At 38.4% G+C, this 23,931-nt stretch overlaps 1 protein-coding gene across 4 annotated transcripts in view; it reads left to right on the top strand.

Annotated features, from left to right (window-relative positions):
• Positions 1-23,931, top strand: part of AKAP7 (A-kinase anchoring protein 7) — a 166,182-nt gene that overhangs the window by 4,755 nt on the left and 137,496 nt on the right. For all 4 annotated transcript variants that reach the window (XM_037842762.1, XM_037842765.1, XM_037842766.1 and 1 more), the window contains exons 2-3: positions 5,715-5,843; positions 18,587-18,726. In XM_037842762.1, coding sequence (XP_037698690.1) covers positions 5,715-5,843; positions 18,587-18,726 — 269 coding nt within the window. The remainder of the gene's footprint in view (positions 1-5,714; positions 5,844-18,586; positions 18,727-23,931) is intronic.

Genomic DNA, 23,931 nt, shown 5'->3' with positions numbered 1-23,931 from the left:
CTCCTTCTCATGCTTTTCCATACCTAATGGAAAGGGCACGATCTGAGCAGTGGGTTGGCCTGTTGCACAAACATAACAGTTGCTCTTGTTTAGACTCCGTACTGTATATTTGACCCATTCTACCCAGGCATTTGTGTCTCCATAACCTGTCTATTTCTATGATCTGCTTTAAGTTTTCTGCCTTGAGTATTCTAGTGACCTTGGGATCATTTTGAACCAGGGAGCTGATCTCCAGTCAAGCTTCCCCTGGTGTCACTGATGAACTAACTGGAGATGTTGTTGGGAGTGTGTTTGTTGGGGAGGGGAGGACCTGTATAGGGAACATCCCCAGAGGGTCCTTACCAGTGACATCTGCCCCCATCCCATAATTTTGGCTAACCTGTTCGTTTGCTTCCTTAATGATTATTATTACTGGGTTCCACTGGAGATTCTTGCAATCTGGTGGGGCATTACCTTTGTAAAGAGTTATTTTATCATTTAATGGTTTTCCCTCTGAACTGGGTGACACCCTTCCCTTATACTGGGTTGTCCACCAAACGGTGGACCAAGTGATGCTAGGGTCAGCTATATCATAAGTTCCACCTTTGAAAGTTTGCCTCTCATAAGTTCTACTTCTTACTTGAAAAGTTTGTTTACATAGAGACTTATTTTCCTCCCTTAGCTATCACTGATGTTCTAGGGCCCCTTAGTCTATTACCTGGCAGGTGTCACAAACTGCACAGTTTGGGACTCTAAGCCTTTGGTTACAGTTACTACTAATTTGATGGGACTTGTTGCACCCAGAGCATGGAACATTATTGCCAGTATAATTCCTTTCATGTCTAAGTTAAGCTTTAAACTTTTCATATCTTAGCTTTTTAAAGGTACCAGATTAGTAAAGTACAGGAGTTAACTCACCCCTTCTCCTTTCCCGATATACCCTCCCAGTTATTGTCTTTTTAGAGTGATCCTCAAGGGATCTGAGGCTGAAGTTACTTTCCAGGATTCAGGCTGAGTTGCTGGGTACTTATCATTTGGTTCAGGTACCGGTCCCTTTACTTGGGTGTAATGAGTCTAGCCTCTTTCTGCGGTTTGGACTGCCATTTCAGTTGTTAGCAAGACTTGATAGGGTCTTTCCCAGGCCGATTGAAGTTTGGATTCCCTCCACGACTTAATTAGGACCCAGCTGCTGGGTTGATGTTGATGGATGGCAAATTCAAGAGGTGGGGTCTGGGCCAGCAAACCACGATACCTGAGGGATGATAAAGTAGAAGACAAGGCCAGTATATAATTTTTAAGGAAGAGATCTTTTGAATCTAGGGAAGGAAGTTCCCCTGTCCTCCTGGGAAAAGGAATCCAAAAAGCATTTTGTAAGGGGAAATTTGTAGTTCTTTTCTGGGGGCTGTCCTGATTCTTAATAGGGCTGTAGATAAGCACTTGATCCAGGGTAACTTTGTTTCCAAGACTAATTTAGAAAGATTTTTTTTAAGGTTTGATTCATTCTCTCCACTCTCCCGGAGGATAACAGTTTTGCCAGGGAGTGTGGAAGTCCCAAGTGACACCCAGGGGTCCCATAATGTTCTGCAACACATGAGAGGTAAAGTGGCTACCATTGTCAGAATCTATATTCTCTACTAACCCATAATGGGGAATGATTTGTTTAAGGATAATCATAGAAATTTCTAATGCTGTAGCTGAGGCTAGAGGATAGGCCACCACCCATCCTTTTAGATGGTCTGCAAATTACCAGAATATACTTTAGCTGACCTATTGGGGGCATTTCAGTGTAATCTACCTGAATGCTCTGGAATGGTCTGAGGCCTGGTTCCCTTCCCCTGTGTACTTGTTTTTTTTTTTTTTTTTTTTTTTTTTATAGGACTTTATTATTAACCCTTTGGCAAATTATGCATCTTTACATATTTGTGGGGCTACAGTATAAAGGCCCACACATTCAAAATGCTTAAGAACCAGATCACACATGGCCTATACTCCCCAATGACTCCCCTGATGTAAAACTGCTAATACCTCCCTCAGGTGCAGATACTCCTGAACTCATTTGCATGAAGAGCAGCAAGAATTCACCAACATTTAAGGCTATTTACTGGTCAAAAAGAATAGAACGATTAGACTAAAGGACAACAATAATTTAGAATAACCCAAGATTAATGAACACAAAAAGGCTCACCATTCTTAAATGCTCACTCAAAATCCAGTCTTTAGTACACCTAGTTTAGTGATGCCTGAATATACTTGATTCACATATATGTACACCCTGAACACACAAGGCTTGCTGTCAGATGAGTAATAACCCACTCTCCAGGAAGAGGAGGACAAGCCTTGGTGTGTGGCATTTGGCAATATATGTGGTGCCTCTATTCCCACCAGAGCCAATTTCAAGCTAGCAACCTGGCGTCACCAAACGCAGAGCTGGGAAGAGATACATACCAATCATGGTCCCAAGTTTGTTCGATTCAGCTTTAGTGAACCTCAAACCCTTTTACAGGAACATGTGCATATAATCCACTTGCACTTTGAGTATGAACCTTTTGGTTTTGCCCAAAATATATTAGCAAAACCATACTGCGAATCACAGGAACACACAGCCCCTTATATATCTGGAACACAGACACATATAACTTGCACATACTTAAGCCACTTCTACCTAACTAAGGGAAAACACTACACACAGTAAAATTCATATATACACACCCATAGCCATACAAAACACGCATGTATTATGCCTGTTTACAAGCATGTACAGCCAACACACTACTGTTACGTATACACACAAAACCTCTACACAGTCTTTCTCACACTTTTATGTTAAGAGTTGTCTCGTTCTCCACACTATCGTGAACCTACACACAATCACCCAGCTCTAGAGTACACACAAACTAGTATACGCTACAAAGACACAAAGAAATATTTCCAGTCTCCTAAATCATACACTGACAAACTCCCACAGCTCCAGACTGTATTTAAAAGAGAACAAACACTCACATGACTGTGGAGGAGAAAATCGTTTATTCCTGATCTTGCGAGAACGGGCGCACAATCACAAACGTGGCAGGGGCGACAAACAATAGAACACTGCAGTATTTATGCCCTAAGCCTAACACACAGGTCTCTCCCCTGTTTCTCCCTTGGCTGGGTACTACAGACGTTACAGCCCATCCGAGAGAGCTAACTAGCCACCTTTGGGATTTTAAATTGTACAGCCTATCCTAGAGAGCTAACTAGTTTAAATTTCCCACCAAGAGTTTTCGCCTTTGATTATACCTCACATTCCTTTACATTTCAGTGACCCTGGTTATTGCTTGTTCTTACCCATATAAGGAGCTGGTGCCAACTCTAGGCTTACATTGGGGCCCCTTTCCTTCCCTTTAACCATGGAGCCCGTTTGAGCCAGTGTTGTCTACTTTCCATTTTCCCTACTCCATGTTGCCTTTATGTGAAAGCTAAACTTAACCCTTTCTTACAGGTTCTAAAAGCTTCTCAGGTGAACCTCATGTTGCAGCCAGGGTTTAGAGGACTTAGAATTTCTCCCTCAGTATCTCCTCATCCAAGAGAGGAGGAAACTGGGTCCAGAGGGGGCACCTGACTTGCCTAGGGCCACCCAAGTAGGGAGTGGCAGGGAAATCATGACAGTATCTGCCTCCTGTTTTCTGGCCCCCAACCCTTTCTGTCACAGCATGGAGTGCCTTGTATCATTACTCAAGGGCTGGTACTGTCAGCCTTGTCACTGCACAATTCTGCTTTTGGTGTAGTGAGAGTGAACCACCAAGCTCTTGCTTTCTGACTTTTAATGATGATTGAGCTCAAGATAAGCTATACAGTTAAACTATTTCAAAATTTTTTCCTTTAAGAAGACAGTTTGTCATTCCATGTAATTCTTCTTGCCCACAAAATGTGTTACTAGAGCACAGAAGCTAACCTTCCCTATGCCATTCTGCTTATTTCCAAGAATCCAGTGTATTTTCCAGGGGCTCCCCTGGGAGATATGGGAGAGATGAGGGAGCTAGTATTGAGATGGCAGCGTTAGATGGGTCAGTATATTGTAAAATTCTGGAATAAGAATAACATCGGGAAAAACAGTAGCTGGATTTATTGTGTTCCGATTTTCATTCAGCCTTGCATATATTTAATTTCGCATAAATGTCCTTTTGTTGCTACCATTTCCTTTGGGATTATATATATAGGTAATTGCTTCATCAAGTTTACATGGGCAGTGAGGATCCTTTTTCATGCATAGCTGCATGTACCCAAGGTATCAAAAGCATATTGATCTATTAAAACCTTTCTTGTAGTATAAACTGCATTTTATATTTTTAAACAAGCATAAAGAGGAGAAAGGAAATATTAATTTGTTCTCAGTTACTTCGCTATTGGTGAGATTATGGATGGACTCTTAGTAGACTGACCTTTGTTGAACACCTGTGTGCCAGGCATTCTTAGTTAATGAACTTTGAACTGTTATAGAAATAGTAGCTTTGTTAAAAAAAAGGCAACAGTTGCTTTTTCTTTGGTTGCTTTTTTTTTGTGTATTTTTTTTGTCATTGAACTTGGCTACTTCATCATCAAAACCAGAAACAACATAAAAGGTTTTTTTTTGCTTTTTGCTTTTATCCAGAAGATAGAGGTGCCTGTGTGTTTGTGTGTGTGTGTGCTGTGTGAATGACAGTAGAGGTGACTCAAATTGCAATAAAAACTTAGATATCTTGGTATCTTTGTTGACTATGACCTGTCATGAGAGTTATTATGTTGTAGGTTGTAAGCCATATTCTTTACAGAATGTTTTTCAGGTGTTATATTTGAAAACAGGATTATAAGAGAATGAAATACATTACTTCTTTAATATTTTGAATGGTAAATAAGTGTTTAATAAAAACATACAGTAAAAATCACTGAAGTATCCCAGGATTTTGTTTAATTCCAGATCAAACAACACTTGTTCTGTCAATAAAGACATGGAGAGTAAAGAACCTGAGGAGACCACCAACTGATAAATGAACATTATCAGTTTAAACAGGCACCCTCTTTCCTTTCACCTCCACACTAGACATATTATTTTTCCACCCATAATAAGAAAAACACAACAGAACAAAAGACCAAATGTAAAATGTGACTTTAATGTTAGTGCATGCCTGTGAGAGGGAGCTATTAGGGAAACTGTAAGAGCTTTTCCTTCTTTAATCATTGAATTTCCAGAAAAGTGTATTTAGAGTTGTTTATCTTTAACTGCATTTTCAATGCTAAGTGTAATAATGGAGAGAAATAACTTAAATGTCTTTATTGAGAAAAGAAGGTCAGAACTTGTAGAAATGAGAACACATAAGTGGAGTGATATTGTTAAAAATAAACATGAAAGAAGACTGGCAAGACCTTGTTGGTTTTTTTTTTTTCAAAAAGGTGTGCAAAAAAAATGTAGTTTTAGAATTAAGAAACTATAGCTGTAAAAAATCTCGAGAATCACTGATCAACTTAGTCTTCATCTAATCCTGAGTTGAGTACTGTGCTTTAGAGAATTATTAAAGCTTTAGAAGCCTGTTGTTTAAAATAAAAAGTGTTTAATCAAATTTAGAATATGGTATAAATGATGTTTATATAAATAGCTTTATAATACATTTGAATTCTTAGACATTAATTTGTCTTAATTTAGCTGAGTTGTTTGGTTTAGTTTATAAGTTAAAAAACAAGTTAAATAATACATTTTTCTTTTTTCTGATATGTTGAAGGAGGAATAAATTCCAATGAGCGTGAAAACACATCAAGAAAAAAAATGTCAGAGGAATTCGAAGCCAATATTATGGATTCTTTGATAGATATGCCATTTGCGACTGTAGATATAAAAGATGATTATGGAAGTAAGTACTTTATTAAATAAATACTATTTAGAAGCACTGAATAGTAAATTTAGTTATATATATATATTATTTTCTTAATAAATTACTTCACCTTTAATATTTGCCATGTTTTTGAAGTTTGGTTGTTAATTAGTAGTTATTTGTATCTGTTGGTATTATATTGACAAAATAATCACAGATAATGTTAAGACGTGTCACAAAATTTGGGGCAGGATCACTCCACAGTTTATAACTTACTTCTAAAAATAACAGGGCTGATCATTCCAGGGTTTATAGCCCGCTTCTTCAGCTATTCTGGAGACACTGCTAATTTCAGCAGTCCCCATTCATTTAGCAACTGTTTACTGGGAGTTTGATAAACACCATGCATTTTAGTAGGCATTGGGATGGGTCATGAATGAATAACACTCATAGAGCTTAACAGGCTAGCTTTGAAACAGTTGAACTTTTAAGCAAGTATGCGTTTACTGGATCCATTCAGTTCGTGAGATCTGAATGCAATACTATTGGAACTACATTAAGTATCTAAATCTGAATTTCCTGTCTTTGTAAAAACAATATTGTGCATGATGTTTGGGGCTATCTCCGTTGAAAATGAGACAGATTTGACTTTATCCAGGTCACTTGAGAATAGGAAAATAGGGAAAAGCATCAATATATTTAACAAATATTTATTGGTTACATACTACATGCCACACACTGTCTGCAGCCTTATGTAGAGCCTTACTCTGATTTGGTGTAGCTATCATGTCTGGGGTTCTACAACTAGAAATGTCATAAGAAATTACCTGGTTTTGTCTCTTCACTTTAAGAAGAAAAAACTAAGAGGCTAAGTGAATTAACCTGAGAGGGTAAGTGAATTAACTAAATTCACACAGATGAAAAGAACTAGTTATAGAATATGTGATTTCTGATTCCTTAATCATTCCTTTGATGGAGATTTATTGGATCTCCATCAGTGATAGGCAATGGGGATATCGAAACACGTGAAAGTGGTCTCTGTCCTTAAGAAGCTCATGGTTTCACTGTGCTGTTCCATCACTGTGCTGTCTGTGCTGTGCTGTGCTATAAAGCTATAATCCCTAAGATGCATGTCATGCAGGATGCTCTGGGAGTACGTGGGTGGGGGGACAGTGTGGGGAGGAGGGTGTCAGGAAGACTTCCTGGAGGTTTGGCAGGAGTAGATGTGGAGGGTAAGTATGAACTAATTGTCCGGGGCTTTTCCCTATACACTAGCTGACCTTGAATTTGTCTGTTTGTCAGAATCTTCTGTGGAGCAATGTGAAAGTGTAGATTCCTGTTTCCCACCATTTGCTCAGGCCAGGGGATCTTTTCTGTTTTTTTTCCCAGTCATCCCAGGTGATTCTGATACTCAGCCAGTCTTAGAAACCACACTGCCGCCTACCACACTGGCTGCCGGCGCAGTGATCCTGGTTTATGCTTTGGGAAATAGTAATGAGACAAGGATGCTTACAATTTATTAAAACACTGGTATCTTATTAAGTCAGTTTTCCATTCCATAATCCAGGGGGAAAAGGAAGTATGAAGGGATGTTTGCTTGTCCAGAGCTTGTGTTTCCTGTCTTCCTGTGCAGGAGAGCAGCTTTTGTGACTTTCACAGCTGTTCCAGAAACCTTCATATGAAGAACTTGCATTTTAGTTAAGTAGAGGAAGACACCATTTGGAAAAAACAGGCAAGAATAGCAAGGATTTAATGTTTTCCTCTTAATTCTCTGGCTTACTGAGAAGATGCAATGGATGCATTTTAAAAATTCAATCACTTCTTTCCGATTTCTTTATTCTGTATAATTTGGATATAAAATTAAAACAAATTCTCCTGGTTAATCATGCCGTGTGTGCCCATGGTGGCCTCTTCCCTCCACACTCCTTCCTTCTGTATCCTGTTCCAGTCTCTGAACTGCTCCCATTGGAGAACTCCTAAGTTAGACTAGAGCAAGAGATGACATCCGTTCTTCATTCCAGCTGTAGATACTTCTGGCCCACACATATTTTAAATACGTCTAACATGTGACCAAACAGCTTTTACTGAGGATGGAAAGCAAGATACCTCCAGAATCGCAGAGAGCAAATCGTAATTCCATAGCCGCTGTGTTCCTGTTTCTCCACTGGTGAGGGAGCACTACCATGGGATGAGATGGTCAGAAGAAGGAAGGGGACGGGTTTGTGGCTCTGCCTGCATCCCTGCTTGGAAAGGGACAGCTGCATCTTCAGAGGATGGACCATGAGCTTATGAGTAGGATCTTTTCTCTGCAGTATATGTTATATTTCTTACCAAATAAATGATGATGTCAGGGTAAATTGAGGGACTCCAGTCACTCCTGAAAAAATTCATTTTTAGCTACATAGTGTTATACCACTTTATGAAAGTGCTGACTTTATAAATTAAATGTCTTTCTGGGTTAGTCTAATTTCAAACCACCATGTATAATATTACTTTTGTGGGAAGGTGGATTTCAAATTCCAGGCTCCAACTTACATGCAGGCACTGTGCAGTAGTGGAAGAAACGGAAGACATGTGTTTTAAGTTTTTGTTATTTCATTTAATACTTGTGTGACCTTGGACACTTCACTATGTGAGCAGGCTTCTTCACCTCTGAAAAGGGTACAGTAATTCCCTCCTGCTTATCTCCAATGTTGCTGGTAGATCGGAACAGCCAACGTTTATAAGAAAGCAATAAAAATGTAAAATAACTTGCAAAAGCTTTTCATAAACCATTGGGACATCCCTTTGTTATTTGGGGACAACGGATCCTCTCATTTTTCTAATAGCATTGACTAAAACAAATAGTAAAATTCTTTGCAAACTAGGAACCACTATACTAGTTTTTATGAAGTGAGATTTTTTCATAGGAGTGTACAAAAGTTGGGAGTTTTATTGTTAACCGTTAAACTCTAAGGTATAATAATAGTGCTTGTGTCCATAACACAGGATAATTAGTTTGTGACTTGAATGGACTTAATTTGGCTTTCTCTTACATTGAGTAACTTGTAAATTTAATCAGTCTATTGGCTCCTTAGCAGACAAAATCCTTAAAATTCTTGGGGTGCTGGTTGTTGCTTTCGGTTCCTTCAGTTTCCTTTGGTGGGTGGAAATTGTGAGTTAACTGCCAAGAAATTCTTGCTGATAGAAGCTCTGGCAGAGCAGTGAGGAAAGCAGGGCTAACAGGAACGTTGTAGGAAGGGGAATCCTTGCCTGTAAGAAAACTCCCCACGCATTTGGTTCATTGTCTTCCTAGCTGTCACGTGTGGTACTTTCCACGTGATGCAGTATCCTGGCCAGGCATCATGTGGACTGGTTGGCCAAAATAGTCCTTCACATCTTTTCTTTGTTCTTAGGAAGAGACTGTTTTACAAGAATTACAAATAAAATATTCAAATGTATGCACAAAAGAAACTCTCTTAGAATTGTTAAGGAAACAGTACAGCCTGAGCCACACTTTTTTTTTTTTCCTCATAGTTTAAATTTGCATTCCTGGACAATTAATGAGGTCGAGGATCTTGTTCTATATTATTGGCTATTTGTATTTCCTCTGTATAATGCATGCATGTGTGTTTTGTGACTTTTCCTGTTGACCTGTAATAGTTTCTTTATAGAAGTTCTTTATATATTAGCATCTACTGGTAAAGCACATAAAATATGGTATTTCCCAGTTTGGGACTTGTCTTTATGGCCACTTTTTTTTTTTCTTTATTAGAGAAATTGTGGGTTTATAGAACAATCATGCATAAAAGACAGGATTCCCATATACCACCCTATTATTTTTTATTTATTTATTTATTTAATATTCATTTTATTGAGATATATTCACATACCACGCAGTCATACAAAACAAATCGTACTTTCGATTGTTCACAGTACCATTACATAATTGTACATTCATCACCAAAATCAATCCCTGACACCTTCATTAGCACACACACAAAAATAACAAGAATAATAATTAAAGTGAAAAAGAGCAATTAAAGTAAAAAGGAACACTTGGTGCCTTTGTCTGTTTGTTTCCTTCCCCCATTTTTCTACTCATCCATCCATAAACTAGACAAAGGGGAGTGCGGTCCATATGGCTTTTCCAATTCCACTGTCACCCCTCATAAGCTACATTTTTATACAATTGTCTTCAAGATTCATGGGTTCTGGGTTGTAGTTTGATAGTTTCAGGTATCTGCCACCAGCTACCGCAATTCATTAGACAACCCTAAAAAGGGTTGTCTATATTGTACGTAAGAGTGCCCACCAGAGTGACCTCTTGGCTCCTTTTGGAATCTCTCAGCCATTGAAGTTTATTTACCACCCTATTATTAAGACCTTGCATTGGTATGGAACATTTGTTACAATTGATGCTTGCACATTTGTGTAGTTGTACTGTTTACTACAGTCCATGGTTTAACTTAGGGTCACTGTTGGTGTAGTATACTTCCAATGATTTTTTTAACATTTTTATTCTGTTACCACATATATAACCTAAAATTTCCTTTTAATCATATTCAAATATATGTATTTCCTTGTTGTTAATTACATTCACAATGTTGTGCTGCCATCACCACTATCCATTACCAAAACATTTCCATCATTTTGAACAGGAACTTTGTACTGTACATTTTAAACCTTAACTTCCCTTTCCCTGTCTCTAACCTCACCCCATCCCATGGTAACCTGAGCCACACCTTTTGACTCCATAGGTCGGACATGTTCCAGGAAAAAATCCAACATCAGTGAGTGTTTGCCCTAGACCTCGATGGCTCTGTTCTCTTTACAGGGGAAGTGTCATGTGTCAGTTGGTTAGAAACCCAATAGAACCCTCCAGAAAGTGTTTGGGGTTTCTTTTAGTCTTGCCTCTGAAAGTTGAATGGGGGTCTGTAATGGAGACTCACTCTACTGCTGACAACAGCTTAGCTTGTTTCTCGGAGTGTGGATTTGTGGAGAGCTTTAATTTAATTGACGTTAGTCTCTAGAGAATGACAGTCCTTAACTATCAAACCACACTTAAATCAATATTCAAAATGAAATATTTGAGTGACTTTTTTTCCTGTCATGTCTTTCCTACATGTGGAATTCTGTTCTCTTCCTATCAAAATGATTGTAATCATAATTATTTTACTGCACATAGAATTTTAACTTTGTCTTTATTGGGAAATTATTATTTCTATACTTATTAGCTAATACTTTTGTTGTATTTTTAAAAATGCTTAAACTCTTAAGTATTTAACATATCAACTGAAATTTATCTTTACCTTACAAATAAATATTTTTAAATAGAAAAATGTTCTATCAAATAAAGATTGAATCTCAGTATAATAAGTGGGTCAGTAAAAAAAAAGGATAAATTATGTTCTGTGTCCTCTCTGTAATTAGTTGAGGAAGCATATAATATAATTTTCCAGATTTTATTATGATAGAGCTTAAAGCAAATATTTGTCCTAAATAAGACAGGGTTGATATATATTTTTTCTTTTTGAAGAAAGTAATGGAAACCAGTAAAAATCAGAACAAGACTAGTAGATACATTAATTCATTTGATACACTTTTATTGAGTGTCTGTGTACCAGGTATACTGTCACTAATGCTGGGACAAAAGTTGTAAAAGATAAAATTCAACCAGTAAGTAAATATAAGGGAGGTTATTCAATTTTAGAAGTGATCAAAGAATGCAAATTGTATGATGTTAACCTAGCAAATAAAAAATTAAAAAAAAAATTACTACGCAGTGCTTTTAATGGCACTCCTGTATTGTTTCTGAGAGTATGTTATAGTCCTTTTAGAAGGTAGTTTGTCGGGGTCTCCAGCAATTCATTCATGGGATAGATCAACTCATGGGACTCCATTAAAAGGACAAAAAATTTATTTACAACTATGTGTGCCACGGTGTTTTTAAAATAGTTAAAATATTGGGGAAAAGCCCATTTGTCCAAGATTAGGGGAATGGTTGAATATGCTTTATTTCTGTTTTTAGATGATGCATTATGCAATTACATATGAAAATCATGTTTCTAAAAACTGTATTATAGGGACTATTTCCTGTCTATAATGCAAAGAGGAAAAGTTGTGTTTGCAGTTAGTTTACAATTGTGTGATCTGCCTCCAAAATTTGCATCCTGGTTGTGTTAAGGTTTATGAGCAATGTTTTTGTTTGTTTCTCTAATTTTCAAATTTTATGAAGGTTCTTTTATATTTTTTATGAAAAAATACAATTAGATTTTTAAAATGTTGTTAAAAACTTGCTCGTAAAGAGTGAAGCTTCATTGACTTGATAACTGCCACTGTGGATAAGCACTGTCCATTGAGGGGCTGCCCTAGGCTTACACCATGGTGGTTAAAAGTGTGGGGTCGGACTGTCAAGGCTCGAAGTGTGCGCCTGGACTTCCTTTTTGTGTACTTTCAGCAAGTTTCTAAGCTCATTTTCATAGACTTGGGGTAGCTTCCTCATAGGATTGTTGGGAAGAATCAAGTTGCTAATTTGTGTGAGGTCCTTAAAATGTGTGGCACATAGCTAGCCTCAGTACATTTTCATTAACTTAATCTCACCAATTTTTTTTTTTGCCTAAATATCTATGCTGGTTTGAATGTATTATGAAAAAGCCATATTTGATGCAATCTTGTGGGGCAGACATTTTAGTGCTGACTAGATTGGAATTCTTTGAGTGCTTGCATGGAAATGTGCCCCACCCAACTGTAGGTGATAACTCTGATGAGATAATTCCCATGGAGGCGTGGTCCCACCCATTCAGGGTGGGCCTTAATCAGTGGAGCCACATAAATGAGCTGACAAACAGAAGGGACTCAGTGCAGCTGTGAGTGACGTTTTGAAGAGGAGCTACAGCCAAGAGAGACACTTTGAAGAAAGCACAGGAGCTGCAGATGAGAGACTGTTTGAAAATGGCAGTTGAAAGCAGACTCTTCCTCCGGAGAAGCTGAGAGAGGACAAATATCCCAAGAGCAACTAAGAGTGACATTTCTGAGGAACTGCAGCCTAGAGAGGAACGTCCTGGGAGAAAGCCATTTTGAAACCAGAACTTTGGAGCATATGCCAGCCACATGCGTTCCCAGCTAACAGAGGTTTTCCGGACACCATTGCTCATCCTCCATTGAAGGTACCAGATTGCTGATGTGTTACCTTGGACACTTTATGGCCTTAAGACTGTAACTGTGTAACCAAATAAACCCCCGTTTGTAAAAGCCAATCCATCTCTGGTGTTTTGCATTCCAGCAGCATTAGCAAACTAGAACAATATCTTTGCTAAATTAAATATTTGCGAACATTTGCCTCTTAAGAGTGATATTTTATAATAACAATAATGAGTGCATGTTGCTAAATGCTTTATATTTTCTGACTTAATTTTTATAGAAACCCAATGAGGGAGGTAAAATTGTTTTTCTTATACTTTGGCAATACAAATAAATGTTACAAATAAAAGACCAAGATGATATGCAAGCAAGAGAAAAGAAATACTGAGATCAGTGTGTTCACTATAAATCAGCAGGACTCACTGAATTTTTTCCTAAAAGCATACTACAAGAATAAATCTAACTACTATAGCAATAAATCTGCATAGTGTTATTTTCCTTTTTTACCTGGCTCTCATCAGATAATTTTAAACTTTTTCCAATCTGTGATGCCTAACAAAATAAAATTTAGATAATCCAGTTCACAAACTTGAATGGTTATCATTTAAAATCCAAGAATGCTTTCGATTCCTCAGTTGAGAGAAAGGTCTTCAAGCAGATAACAGACCTCTTAGGAATGATAAAACTCTGTACTTCTTTCTTTTTACCAAGGGGATTTTATTTTGAATTTGGATTTTACACTATGTCATTCTCATGATACCAAAATTGATAGAATTGTCACACATTTGTAACTATTACCTTGAGAGATTATGGCTGTCCTTCTCTGGATGTCTGCAAAATGGATTTATGGAATGTCTGAAATGGCAAAAATAAGTTGTTACAGATAGAAGGACAGCTTAGTGTTAAACAAATATGGTATAAAACAATTAAAGTGCTAGAAAATTCGGTGGTTTTTAAAAATACATATTCTGTTCTCCTTAGTTTTGTTCACATTAGAGTATGAGTTAAACATAGCAAAAATGATATGTCTTATGTTCACAGTAAGAAATACATTTTACATTGCAACCCAACATATGTGTGTGTGCATAAAACTGAAATAAAAGTTTCATGAAGCAATACTTACCATGTGAAATGTACTGTCTGGTTCATGCCACGCCATGCCACCCATATTGTGCCACACCACTCTATTCTACTCTATTTCACTTTTTAAAAAGTGCTCCATTATTCTCTACGTAACCCATTAATGGTTTGATGCTTACAGTTTGAAAAAAAAATTGTTTAAACTGTAAGTTCAGGTTCTCTTTCTATTATATTAATTTTGAGATAAACTAAAAGTTATAAAATCAGCTTTGATTTGAATGCTATTCTTTAATTTTGCCATAAATTGATCTAATTTGTACGTATGCTAATAGTATATTTACTGCAGATAGCAGATAACTAGAACCAGAAGTGACCCTAAATACAGAATATTTAGGTTTTTTTTTTAAATTTTTAAATGTTTTATTATAGAAACTCAACAATATCCCAAAGTAGAGAGAATAGTACAGTGAGACACATGTATTCATTACCTCCTCCTCACTGGATTATTTTGAAGCTAATCCCAGACATGCTGTCTTATCTGTAAATAATTTAGTATGTGTCTTAAAAAAATATCCAGTCAGTATTCACATTTCTCTGATTGTTTGATAAGTTTTAAAAACTGGATTGTTCTAATCAGGATCCAGACAGTGTCTCTGCATTATATTTGTTTGGCACATCCCTAATGTTGCTTTCCATCTGTAGGTCCCCTCCTTTTTTTCTTGAATTGTGGTTTGAATTAAATTTTTTTTTTTTTTAAATTGGTTAGGAAACCAGATTCTGCAGGACTTCCCATATTCTGGTCCTTTAGCACATTTATCTATCCCTTGTATTTCCAAGTAAACTGGTGGTTAGATTGAGAGCTTGATTAAGGGTTGGAAAGTTGACAGGAGTGCTCCACAGTCGATGCTTCCTACTTCTTATTGTGAGATGGCAGGAGGATATAATGTTTGTCTTTCTTTTTGTGATGTGGAGATCAATCAGTGGGTTCAGATTTTGTTGGCCTGATTAGCCATTATTAAAGTTCCCCATCAGCTTGCCATTTATTTTTAGCATCATTGATGATTTTTGGGTTGATCCATTACTTGGTTAAGGGTTCTAAAATGGCAGTATTCCTCTATCTTTTTGCATTTATTAGCTGAAAATTTCTATGAAATTTTTTTTTTTTTACCTTCGTCAACTATTTGGTTTCTTGAACTACTATTTGGACATACAGGGAAGGCAGGATAAATCCCTTTTTCATTAGATTTTTAGAATAATGGGTCCCTAGACTCTTCTGAAGGTGACTGTCCCAGTTTGCTAAAGCTGCCGGAATGCAAAATACCAAATACGGGTTGGCTTTTATAAATGGGGTTTATTAATTTACAAATTTACAGTCCTAAGGCCATCAAGGTGTCCAAAACTAAGGCATCAACAAGAGGATACCTTCACTGAAGAAAGGCTGATGGCATCTGGAACACCTCTATCAGCTGGGAAGGCACGTGGCAGGCATCTGCTGGTCCTTTGCTCCTGGGTTGCTTTTCAAAATGGCTTTCTCCAGAATGTCTGTGGGCTTTTGTTTCTCTTAGCTCTCTGCTTGATTCTCCTGGGGTGTATCTTTCTAAGCATCTAGGAGTCCTCTCTTAGCTTCTCTGGGGCAAACTCTGGGCTTCCTCTGTTAGCATCTCCAAACATCCTTGTCTGCATCTTCCAGCGTCTCCAAGCATCTGGGTTTGTGTGGGCTCTCAGCTCTCTTAAGGACTCCAGTGATCTAATTAAGACCCACCCTAAATGGGTGGGGTCACAGCTCAATGGAAATAATTTAATCAAAGTTCTCACCCACAATGGGGTAGGTCACATCTCCATGGAAACAACCTAATCAGAAGATCCCACCTATAATAAGTCTGCGCCCACAAGATTCCTGGGGTACATAACAGTTTCAAGCTGGCACAGTGACCAATGAGTTTCTAGTTTTAAGTTTACTTTTGAGTATCATTAAGAACTGATGGATTTAAACATACTTGATGTGCTTCATGCCACTGAAGTTACTCTTTCTGATGCTCTAATTGTCCCATTTTTGACCAGTGGAAGCCCCATGAGAATGGCTGCACAGACCTTTTTTGTTGTTGTAGAGAACCTTTGGACATGATCCCAGCAGTCTTTGAATTTCCGGGCCCCTCTTATACATTTTATGTCCCAGACCTGGAATCAGCCATTTCTCCAAAGATTGGCCAGAGTTTTAAATTCTGAGATAAAGAAGCAAAGTGACTTGATTGAAAGGTGCTTATTGGAAGATTAATCTTTAGGTCAGTGCTCTGTCCACTGTCTAGTGCTGCCTCTGCAGGACTGAAGCAGTTGTTGCTAGTCGCCTTCCCAACAGCCTTTCCTGTCTCTGTCTTCTTTTTGGTAGAGAACGTTTACAAAGCAGAGGTTAATGATACTGTCCCAGCTTCCCTTGCTGCTTGAATTTAGGCTCGTGTTCTGATTTGGACAATGACCTATAAGGGAAATGAAACTGGGAGCTTATTTAGAATTGATTTGCAATTTTTATTTTTTTTTTTAAATTGATATGTTGCTTTTGAATTTTTTCAATATTGTATTTAATTAAAAAAAAAAACAAAAACAAAACTGTTCCAGACAGCTCTCTTTTTCATACTTAGAATACAAATAGTCTGGATGATGAAAAAGTGGCTAGCTTATAAATCATTTTGGTTTATAAATATTTCAGTTTCTTTTTGAGTTCCTTAAATGACCTTTAGTAGCTACAGATTTATCTCCCTAATTATGTTTAGTTCTGGATAATGCCTAATAATTATAACTGCTATTAATAGCTCCTCTTACTTTGCATCAAAAACTAGTTTAAGTGCTTTCATGTATAAACTCACTTAATCCTTGAAATAACCCTATGAGGTAGCTATTTTTATTATTCTTAAATTACAGAGGAGGAAACTGAGGTAAAGAGAGTTTAAATGACTTACTTAAGGTGACTTGCTTAAGGTCACATAGCTAGGAGGTGAGGAGGCAGTTTTCCAACCCAGACTCTCTGGTTCCAGACTAATACTAAATTTGGTTTCCATTTCCAGAGTAGCAATTTACTAACAGCAGGTGGAGGTGGGCTAGAAATGTACTCAGAAGCAGATTTAAAATTCATGTGACATTTCATTGGCCTATTTTGTGGCTTCTGCTTAAAATTAGTAAGTTTAGTTCATGTTGCTACAATCAAATGTAGGATCTTTTCTTAGATTTCTAAAATTACAAACAACCTAATAACATTGATTTGATTTTCCATGTTTAAAAAAGAAACTGCATGAGCAATAAAACCCAATGGTATCATATATGAGGCAATTTATATAATGCTCATAACACAAATGAGAATGCTCCAGACTAATTCCTTAGCAATGGAATTTATAAAATTCTGACAAGCTTACATGGATAGAAACAGTTAATAATAATTTATATTTTAAAGTATGTCCTCTGCCTTTAAAGATATATTTATACCATGTTAATCATTAGGTCTATCAGGACACGTAATGGTGAAATGGAGGCTTAAACAGGTCTGGTTATTTTGCTTTGATTCATAACCATACAGTCAAATTTAGTACCCAGGTCACACTGCACTTAATTGACCTCTGTCTTCTAGGACTCACAAATACATGTTAGTCCTAGAAGGCAAGCTTGTGGATTCCCGCAAACCCTTAGTTTCTAAATTTTTAAATACTTGATTTTTTTCTTAGAAATTAACTTTAAAATACTATTTGAGTTGTTCATTTAAAAACATTTTTCTATTAACATTACAAAGAGGAACAGAATAAGAACATTGATTTCTTCTCTGTGGTTTTGTGTGTAATATTAGCTAGTTATGCAAAACTTGAATTGAGAAATGGTTTAGTACAGTAGAGAGCACACTAGAAAAAGTAGCCCTCTAAGAGCTTTTCAACCTATGTATAGTGAAGGAATAATTTTTAAAAAAGTCCTATTTATTGAAGACTGATACTTTTGTAAAATACAATGAAAATGAGTTATTAGAAAATGATGTTAAAAAGAAAGAACTACAAAATAGATGCCCAAAATTCAGCAGACAAAATTACTCTGCCTAATTGCTATGAAAGTTCCGAAAGCATTCTCTCAATTTTTGCAATGAAGACTTTGTAGTTTAACACTGGCCATAAAGCATACTGAGTAGCACCACTAGAAGTCGTATATGTTTATATACAGGATGGATGGAAAAATGATCTCAGTGAAATTGTGACATGGTTAGGTGGGACTTATGCTTTAGATCAGCATACTGCAGTGACCCACTGGCCAAATCTGGCTGTCCACCTGCTCTGTAAATAAACTTTTATTGGAACACAACCATACCCCTTCATTTTTGTATTGTCTATAACAGAGGTGGGTGGCTGGGACATAGATCTAATAGTCTGCAGAGACTAAAATATTTTCTCTCTGGTCCTTCACAGAATAATTTGCCAACACCTGCTTTAGATTAAAACATGACAGTTATTAATCACTGCTACTTTTGTATTGCTTTCTTGTTTTTTTTTAATTACTGTATTATCTTTGTTTAATTGTATTAGACATGTTGTTGTTTGACTTTTTTCCTCTAGTCACTGATGTACTTCAAAAAAATTCGAAGAGAAGTCAAGAAAATGATTGCAATAGGAAAAATGAAATGAAGAAGAAGAAGAAAAAGCTAAAAGATTATCAACCCAACTATTTCCTGTCTATTCCGATCACCAACAAAGAGGTGCTTTTTTAAAATATATTTATTTTTACCATAGATTTTATTTAGGTTATATTTAAGGTGCACTAAATGCTTGTAAGCCCTCTTGCTTCAGCTGCGGGGAATGTCAGGTGGCATTTTAGCTGGGCCATGCAGGAATGTATGGAATATTAGGAATATATTTAAAAAAATAATTTCATAAAAGCCACTTGAAAAAGTGTGTCAGATGCCTTTTCAAGCTTTTGTTCACTCTACCCAGAGAACCTACAGAAGCAGAGAGCAGTGACCAGGTAGGAAAAGAGGATTCTGAAATCTCTGTGGCCAAGGTGAACTGGGGCTTCTTGCTGCTTAGTCCTGTTAGGGTAGTGATTGGTGCAATGTGATTTCTTTAAAAATTCTCATTACTTTACCAACTTAATGTTGCATGATAAACTTTTGACCTTGGTAGAAATTTATTTTAAACCTGAAAAACTGGTATGGAATGAATAATAACTAGAAATAGGGCACAGCCAATTGGTCTACACTAAGAAACCCTTATGTATGGTTGAGAGGGAAAATTGCAATGTCCAATTAAAAGTGCTAGAGCAGTGAGGCAGGAATTAAAGGAAACAGCACTTGCCTTGGAAGACTGACTATGATTCCATCCTGGCCTAATTTAAGAACCAGATCTGAATTTCTCTTTGTTCCAGGGTTACAGCTTCTTTGACCAAGCACATTTTTAGGTTGCTTCTCTCCCTCTAACTAGAATATCTTTAGGGAATACCAATAAATTTTAAAAAATCAAGTCAAGCAAAATCTAAATCAAGAAATAAGTATCAAAAGAAAAAAATAAATTCTGATTCTATGAATTATCTGGTCTCTGAGACACAGTTTAGCTGAGCGGAGAAGATACGTAAAAAGGGAAATCTTACCCAACAATATAGTATTTGTCCTCTTAAAAATCATATTCTGATTTTACTGGTATGTGTTTGATTCTTTTGGTGGGATAACTGTAAATAATTCTTAAAAAGTGTCTAGGTGATACAAAGTTTAACGTAGTTGGCAATCACGTATTATATTAAAGGATTTACAAGTTTTTGGGTAGATTTTCTTTGAAATTTAGGATCCTGTGTACCGATGGGAATTAGAGCAGGAATTCAGAGGGTGGTGCTGCCTTAAAAAGCAGTCAGACAGAAGGCAGGTCTTAAGGAAACTGAATATTAAAGAGGTGAAGCAACTTCCCAAGGACACATGATTTGTAATGGAAAGAGAATCTAGGTTCTTTATTTTGATTTGTTGCTTAGAGATTTTCCCACCACAGGGCCTCTCAGTATATAGATGTTTGATAAGCACCTCTGTATGTTGCTTTTAATTAGGCCATCCATTTTCTTTTTTCTTATAAATTTAAAATTCTTATGGTGGTAACAAACATATGCTACAAAATTCCCTGTTTAACCACTTTCATGTATACAATTCAGTAGCATTAATTACATTCACAATACTGTGCTATCATCACTACTGTCCATTACCAAAACTCTTTCATCACCACAAACTCTGCCCCCATTAAGAAACTCTGCCCCCATTAAGCAAAAATAATAATTTTAGTTATTTCATGTCAGTGAGATCATATAATATTTGTCCCTTTCTGTCTGGCTTTTTTCACTGAACATGATGTCCTCAAGGTTCATCCATGTTGTCACATGTATCAGAGCTTCATTCCTTTTTACAGCTGAGTAATATTCCATGGTGTGTATATACCACCTTTTGTTTATCCATTCATCTGCTGATAGCACTTGGGTTGCTTCCATTTTTGGCACTTTTGAATAATGCCACTGTGAACACTGGTGTGCAGATATGTTCGAGTCCCTGCTTTCAGTTCTTCTGGGGATATACCTAGCAGTGGGATTGCTGGGTCATGTGGTAATTCCATATTCGCTTCCTGAGGAACTGCCAACTGTCTTCCACAGCGGAAGCGCCATCTTGCGTAAATCTATTAGCATGATTTACACTTTGAACACCAGCGTACAGTTACCCGTTTGCATCCCTGTTTTCCGTTCTTTCGGGTATATGTCCAGAAGTGGCATTGCTGGGGCTTATGGTAACTCTGTGTTTCACCTTCTGAGGCACTGAGGCCGTCCACTCTGTATGTCTCCCTCTGCGCCTTCCTCGCGTCTTTGCTCCGGTGGTAGCCGAGCAGCGACTCCTCATCCCTCGCGCCTGCCCCTCCACCCCGGTCTTGTTCTGGATTCTCACCTCCTGCGGGAAGGGTGGCGGGTGACGTTGAGGTGAGGGCAGGTGGGGAGGGCGCTGAGAGGGAAGGTGTCCCGGCCGGCGGGACGTTCAACGGAAGCTCCAAATCCTGTGAGGGAGGAATGGTATGGGACAAGAGACGCGAGGAACGACAGCAAGACAGGTTTCTGATCAAGCTGCAAAACTTTATTGAAGAGGCAGGGTATATATACCCTAAGGTAGAGGGAGTGGCTAGTACGAATGGGTGGCGGCCTAGGATTGGCTGCTGCTGTTGCTAGGGCGGATGGCAGATGTAAGGCTAGCACAGGATTGGTGGCTACTGTTGCTGGGGTAGAAGGCAGGTAGTAAAGCTAGCACTCTAGATGTGAATCTTAGGCACGAACGGCTATCACTTCCGTAGAAGGCTGAGGGCAACTTAAACTGTTGTTACATTAGCCCCAGCTGTCATGTTGCATATCTCCGGCATCGCTGAGGGTGGATTTTATACATGCTACCTTAATCGTCCCCAACATCTCCTCCCTTTGTTTTTCAAAAGGATGGAGGAAGAATGCTGATCGAGCACTCTTTTGGCATTAACCTGCTGGGGGAAATAGAGGCCTCATCCCCCAAGTTGTTTGTGGCTCTGTTTTTCTGGGGAGGGGAGTTTTTGGCAGAGCAAAACCCCTATGCAAATGAGGCATATTTCTCAAGGAGCTCGAAAATGGCCTTTAGTTGCTTTGGCCCTCCTTTGCAGTGCTTTGCCTCGCACCCAGCGGTACCAATCATAGCATACGCTAGAAGCATACTTTCGAGTTATATGCTGCTCCCGTAGGAGGGGGTTTCTTACCCGTAAGGGTGGGTAGCAGTCAGATGATCTGGATCCAAACCCTGGTCAGCGAGGTGAAGCCGGTGATAATGCACTTGAATAGGCTTGCTTAGGGCAGAGTCAATTTGATCCTTAACTAGCTGTATTATTCTTTTTATGGCCCAAGGAGCAAAAGATATTATAAGGATTATGGTTACTAAGGGGCCTAATATAGGAAGGAGGTAAGGGAGGATTCCATTAAGTCCCCAGGAGATACCCCCTTGGGTTTCTCGCTCACGTTTGCGATTTTCAATTCCTTCCCTAAGTTTGGTCATAGAATCCTTAACTATGCCAGAATGGTCAGCGTAAAAGCAACATTCCTCGCCCAGCGCAGCACAAAGCCCTCCTTGCTTAAGGAAAAGCAGATCTAAGCCTCTCCTGTTTTGGAGAACAACCTCCGATAGGGACGTAAGGGATTTTTCAAGATGGGTGATGGAGGTTTCAATGCGGGCTAAATCTTCGTCTATAGCAGCTCTTAGGTGGGAGAAGCCTTGGTTTTGGAGAACGATAGAGGCAATTCCGGTGCCTAGGCCAGTAATACCTAAAAGAGAAGCAATAGTAACAACCGTAACAAGTTCTCTTTTCTTTCTTAGCATGGCTGGAGACTGCGCGACCAAGTGGTGATAAAGGTCTTCCTCTGTATGAAAGAGGACATGGGGTAACACAGCCACTAAGAGGCACATTTCCCCTGTTTCAGTTAGGGCTTTTGCTGATACGCAAGGAGTAAGCCCCATAGAAGAGCACAGCCATTTTGCCCCTTTTGGGGGGATATAGAATTTGCCAGGCGATGGAGAGGATGACTGTGCACAAACTGTTTTTAAGGAGGCAGAAATATTACCAATACAATGCCCAGAGTGAAGAACGGATTGCATAGTGAGACCGATTTTTCTTGCATTCCAAGGGCATTGGGAAGGATTGTCTTCATTAGAAGTATTAAATGTAACATTAAGAGCTATAGCATCATAATAAGGAGGCTTGGCAGAGAAACACAGCCAACAACTACGAGTAAAATTAGGCTGGGAGGAGTTTAGAGAGAGAAAGGTAGCTTGGAGTAGTGGCCAAAGCGGGCTGTCAAATGATATGGACGGGCTTGAGGACGACAATATTGGGATGCTAATAAAAGGGGGAGTAGTGGGGTGAATTTTGGAAAGATTTGTACTGGGCGTGCTCGGGATAGGAGGGGTAGCTGGAGGCGCGAGCACTACATTTGGTCCAATGACAGAAGGTTTTTGCTGTACTGCTTCCTTCTTTATTAGAATAAGGCTTCCTGGGTCGGTTGATGAAAATAAGTAGATTCTAAAGCCCCATGTCCGACCGTTTAACCAAGAGTTATCAGTGGGGAGTTGTACGGTGAGATTTAATTTTTCACAATTTGAGTCACCAAAGGTAGATAAGGTGGTGCGTTTACCGAGTGTGCAGCCAAGGGGGGACCATTTTAAAGTTAGGTAGTGATCAGGGGCGGAAGGTTTCCAATTAGTGGCTAATGTTTCACACCCCTAGTATGCACAATAGTACTGGTTGGGCGTATTGCAATATTGTTTTCTGGGGTTGGAGGCCAGGCACATGTAATATTGGGCTTTGTTAAGGCATGGTGTGCCGTCTGAACATTTAATTAGATCACTGGCATAAACAAGGAAGGACGGGCATCCTGCTGTAACTTGGGTTTGTATAACTGTGGAATCTTCCCATCGTGCTAAGGTCCATTTCCAAGGCTGATGGGGGTTGGAGTTGCCGAAGGTGGCATGCACACTTTGCAGGAGAAAATATAAGGCGGCAACTTTAAATGGCAGTAGGCATAACAAAGCCATACTAATAGAGGCTATAGGTTCTTCCCTGTTAAGGGAGACAAGCTAGCAAAGTAATACACCCTACAATGCACAAATATGTTATAGCAAGCAGGATTCTTTCTAACGGGTTCCAATCTTTTGGGGCAACAGTTGCTAATCCGGCTGCAAACAGCAAAGCCAGAAGACCAATTAAGAAAAGCCAATAGTAATTCAAGTGGTAATTCATGTGATTAGTGATGGAATAAACCTGTAAGCAGGACTTCTTTCCACTTCCGGTTGTGTGCGGACTGGTTGTCTCCGGATGGGTTATAGCAGGAGTTATTGATGTGCTGGAAGAGAAAAGAAAGACATTTTTCTCAGGGAGAGGCT

Source organism: Choloepus didactylus, chromosome 7, assembly GCF_015220235.1.
Source record: "Choloepus didactylus isolate mChoDid1 chromosome 7, mChoDid1.pri, whole genome shotgun sequence".
NCBI lineage: Eukaryota > Metazoa > Chordata > Mammalia > Pilosa > Megalonychidae > Choloepus > Choloepus didactylus.
This window is presented reverse-complemented; position numbering and strand designations above follow the sequence as displayed.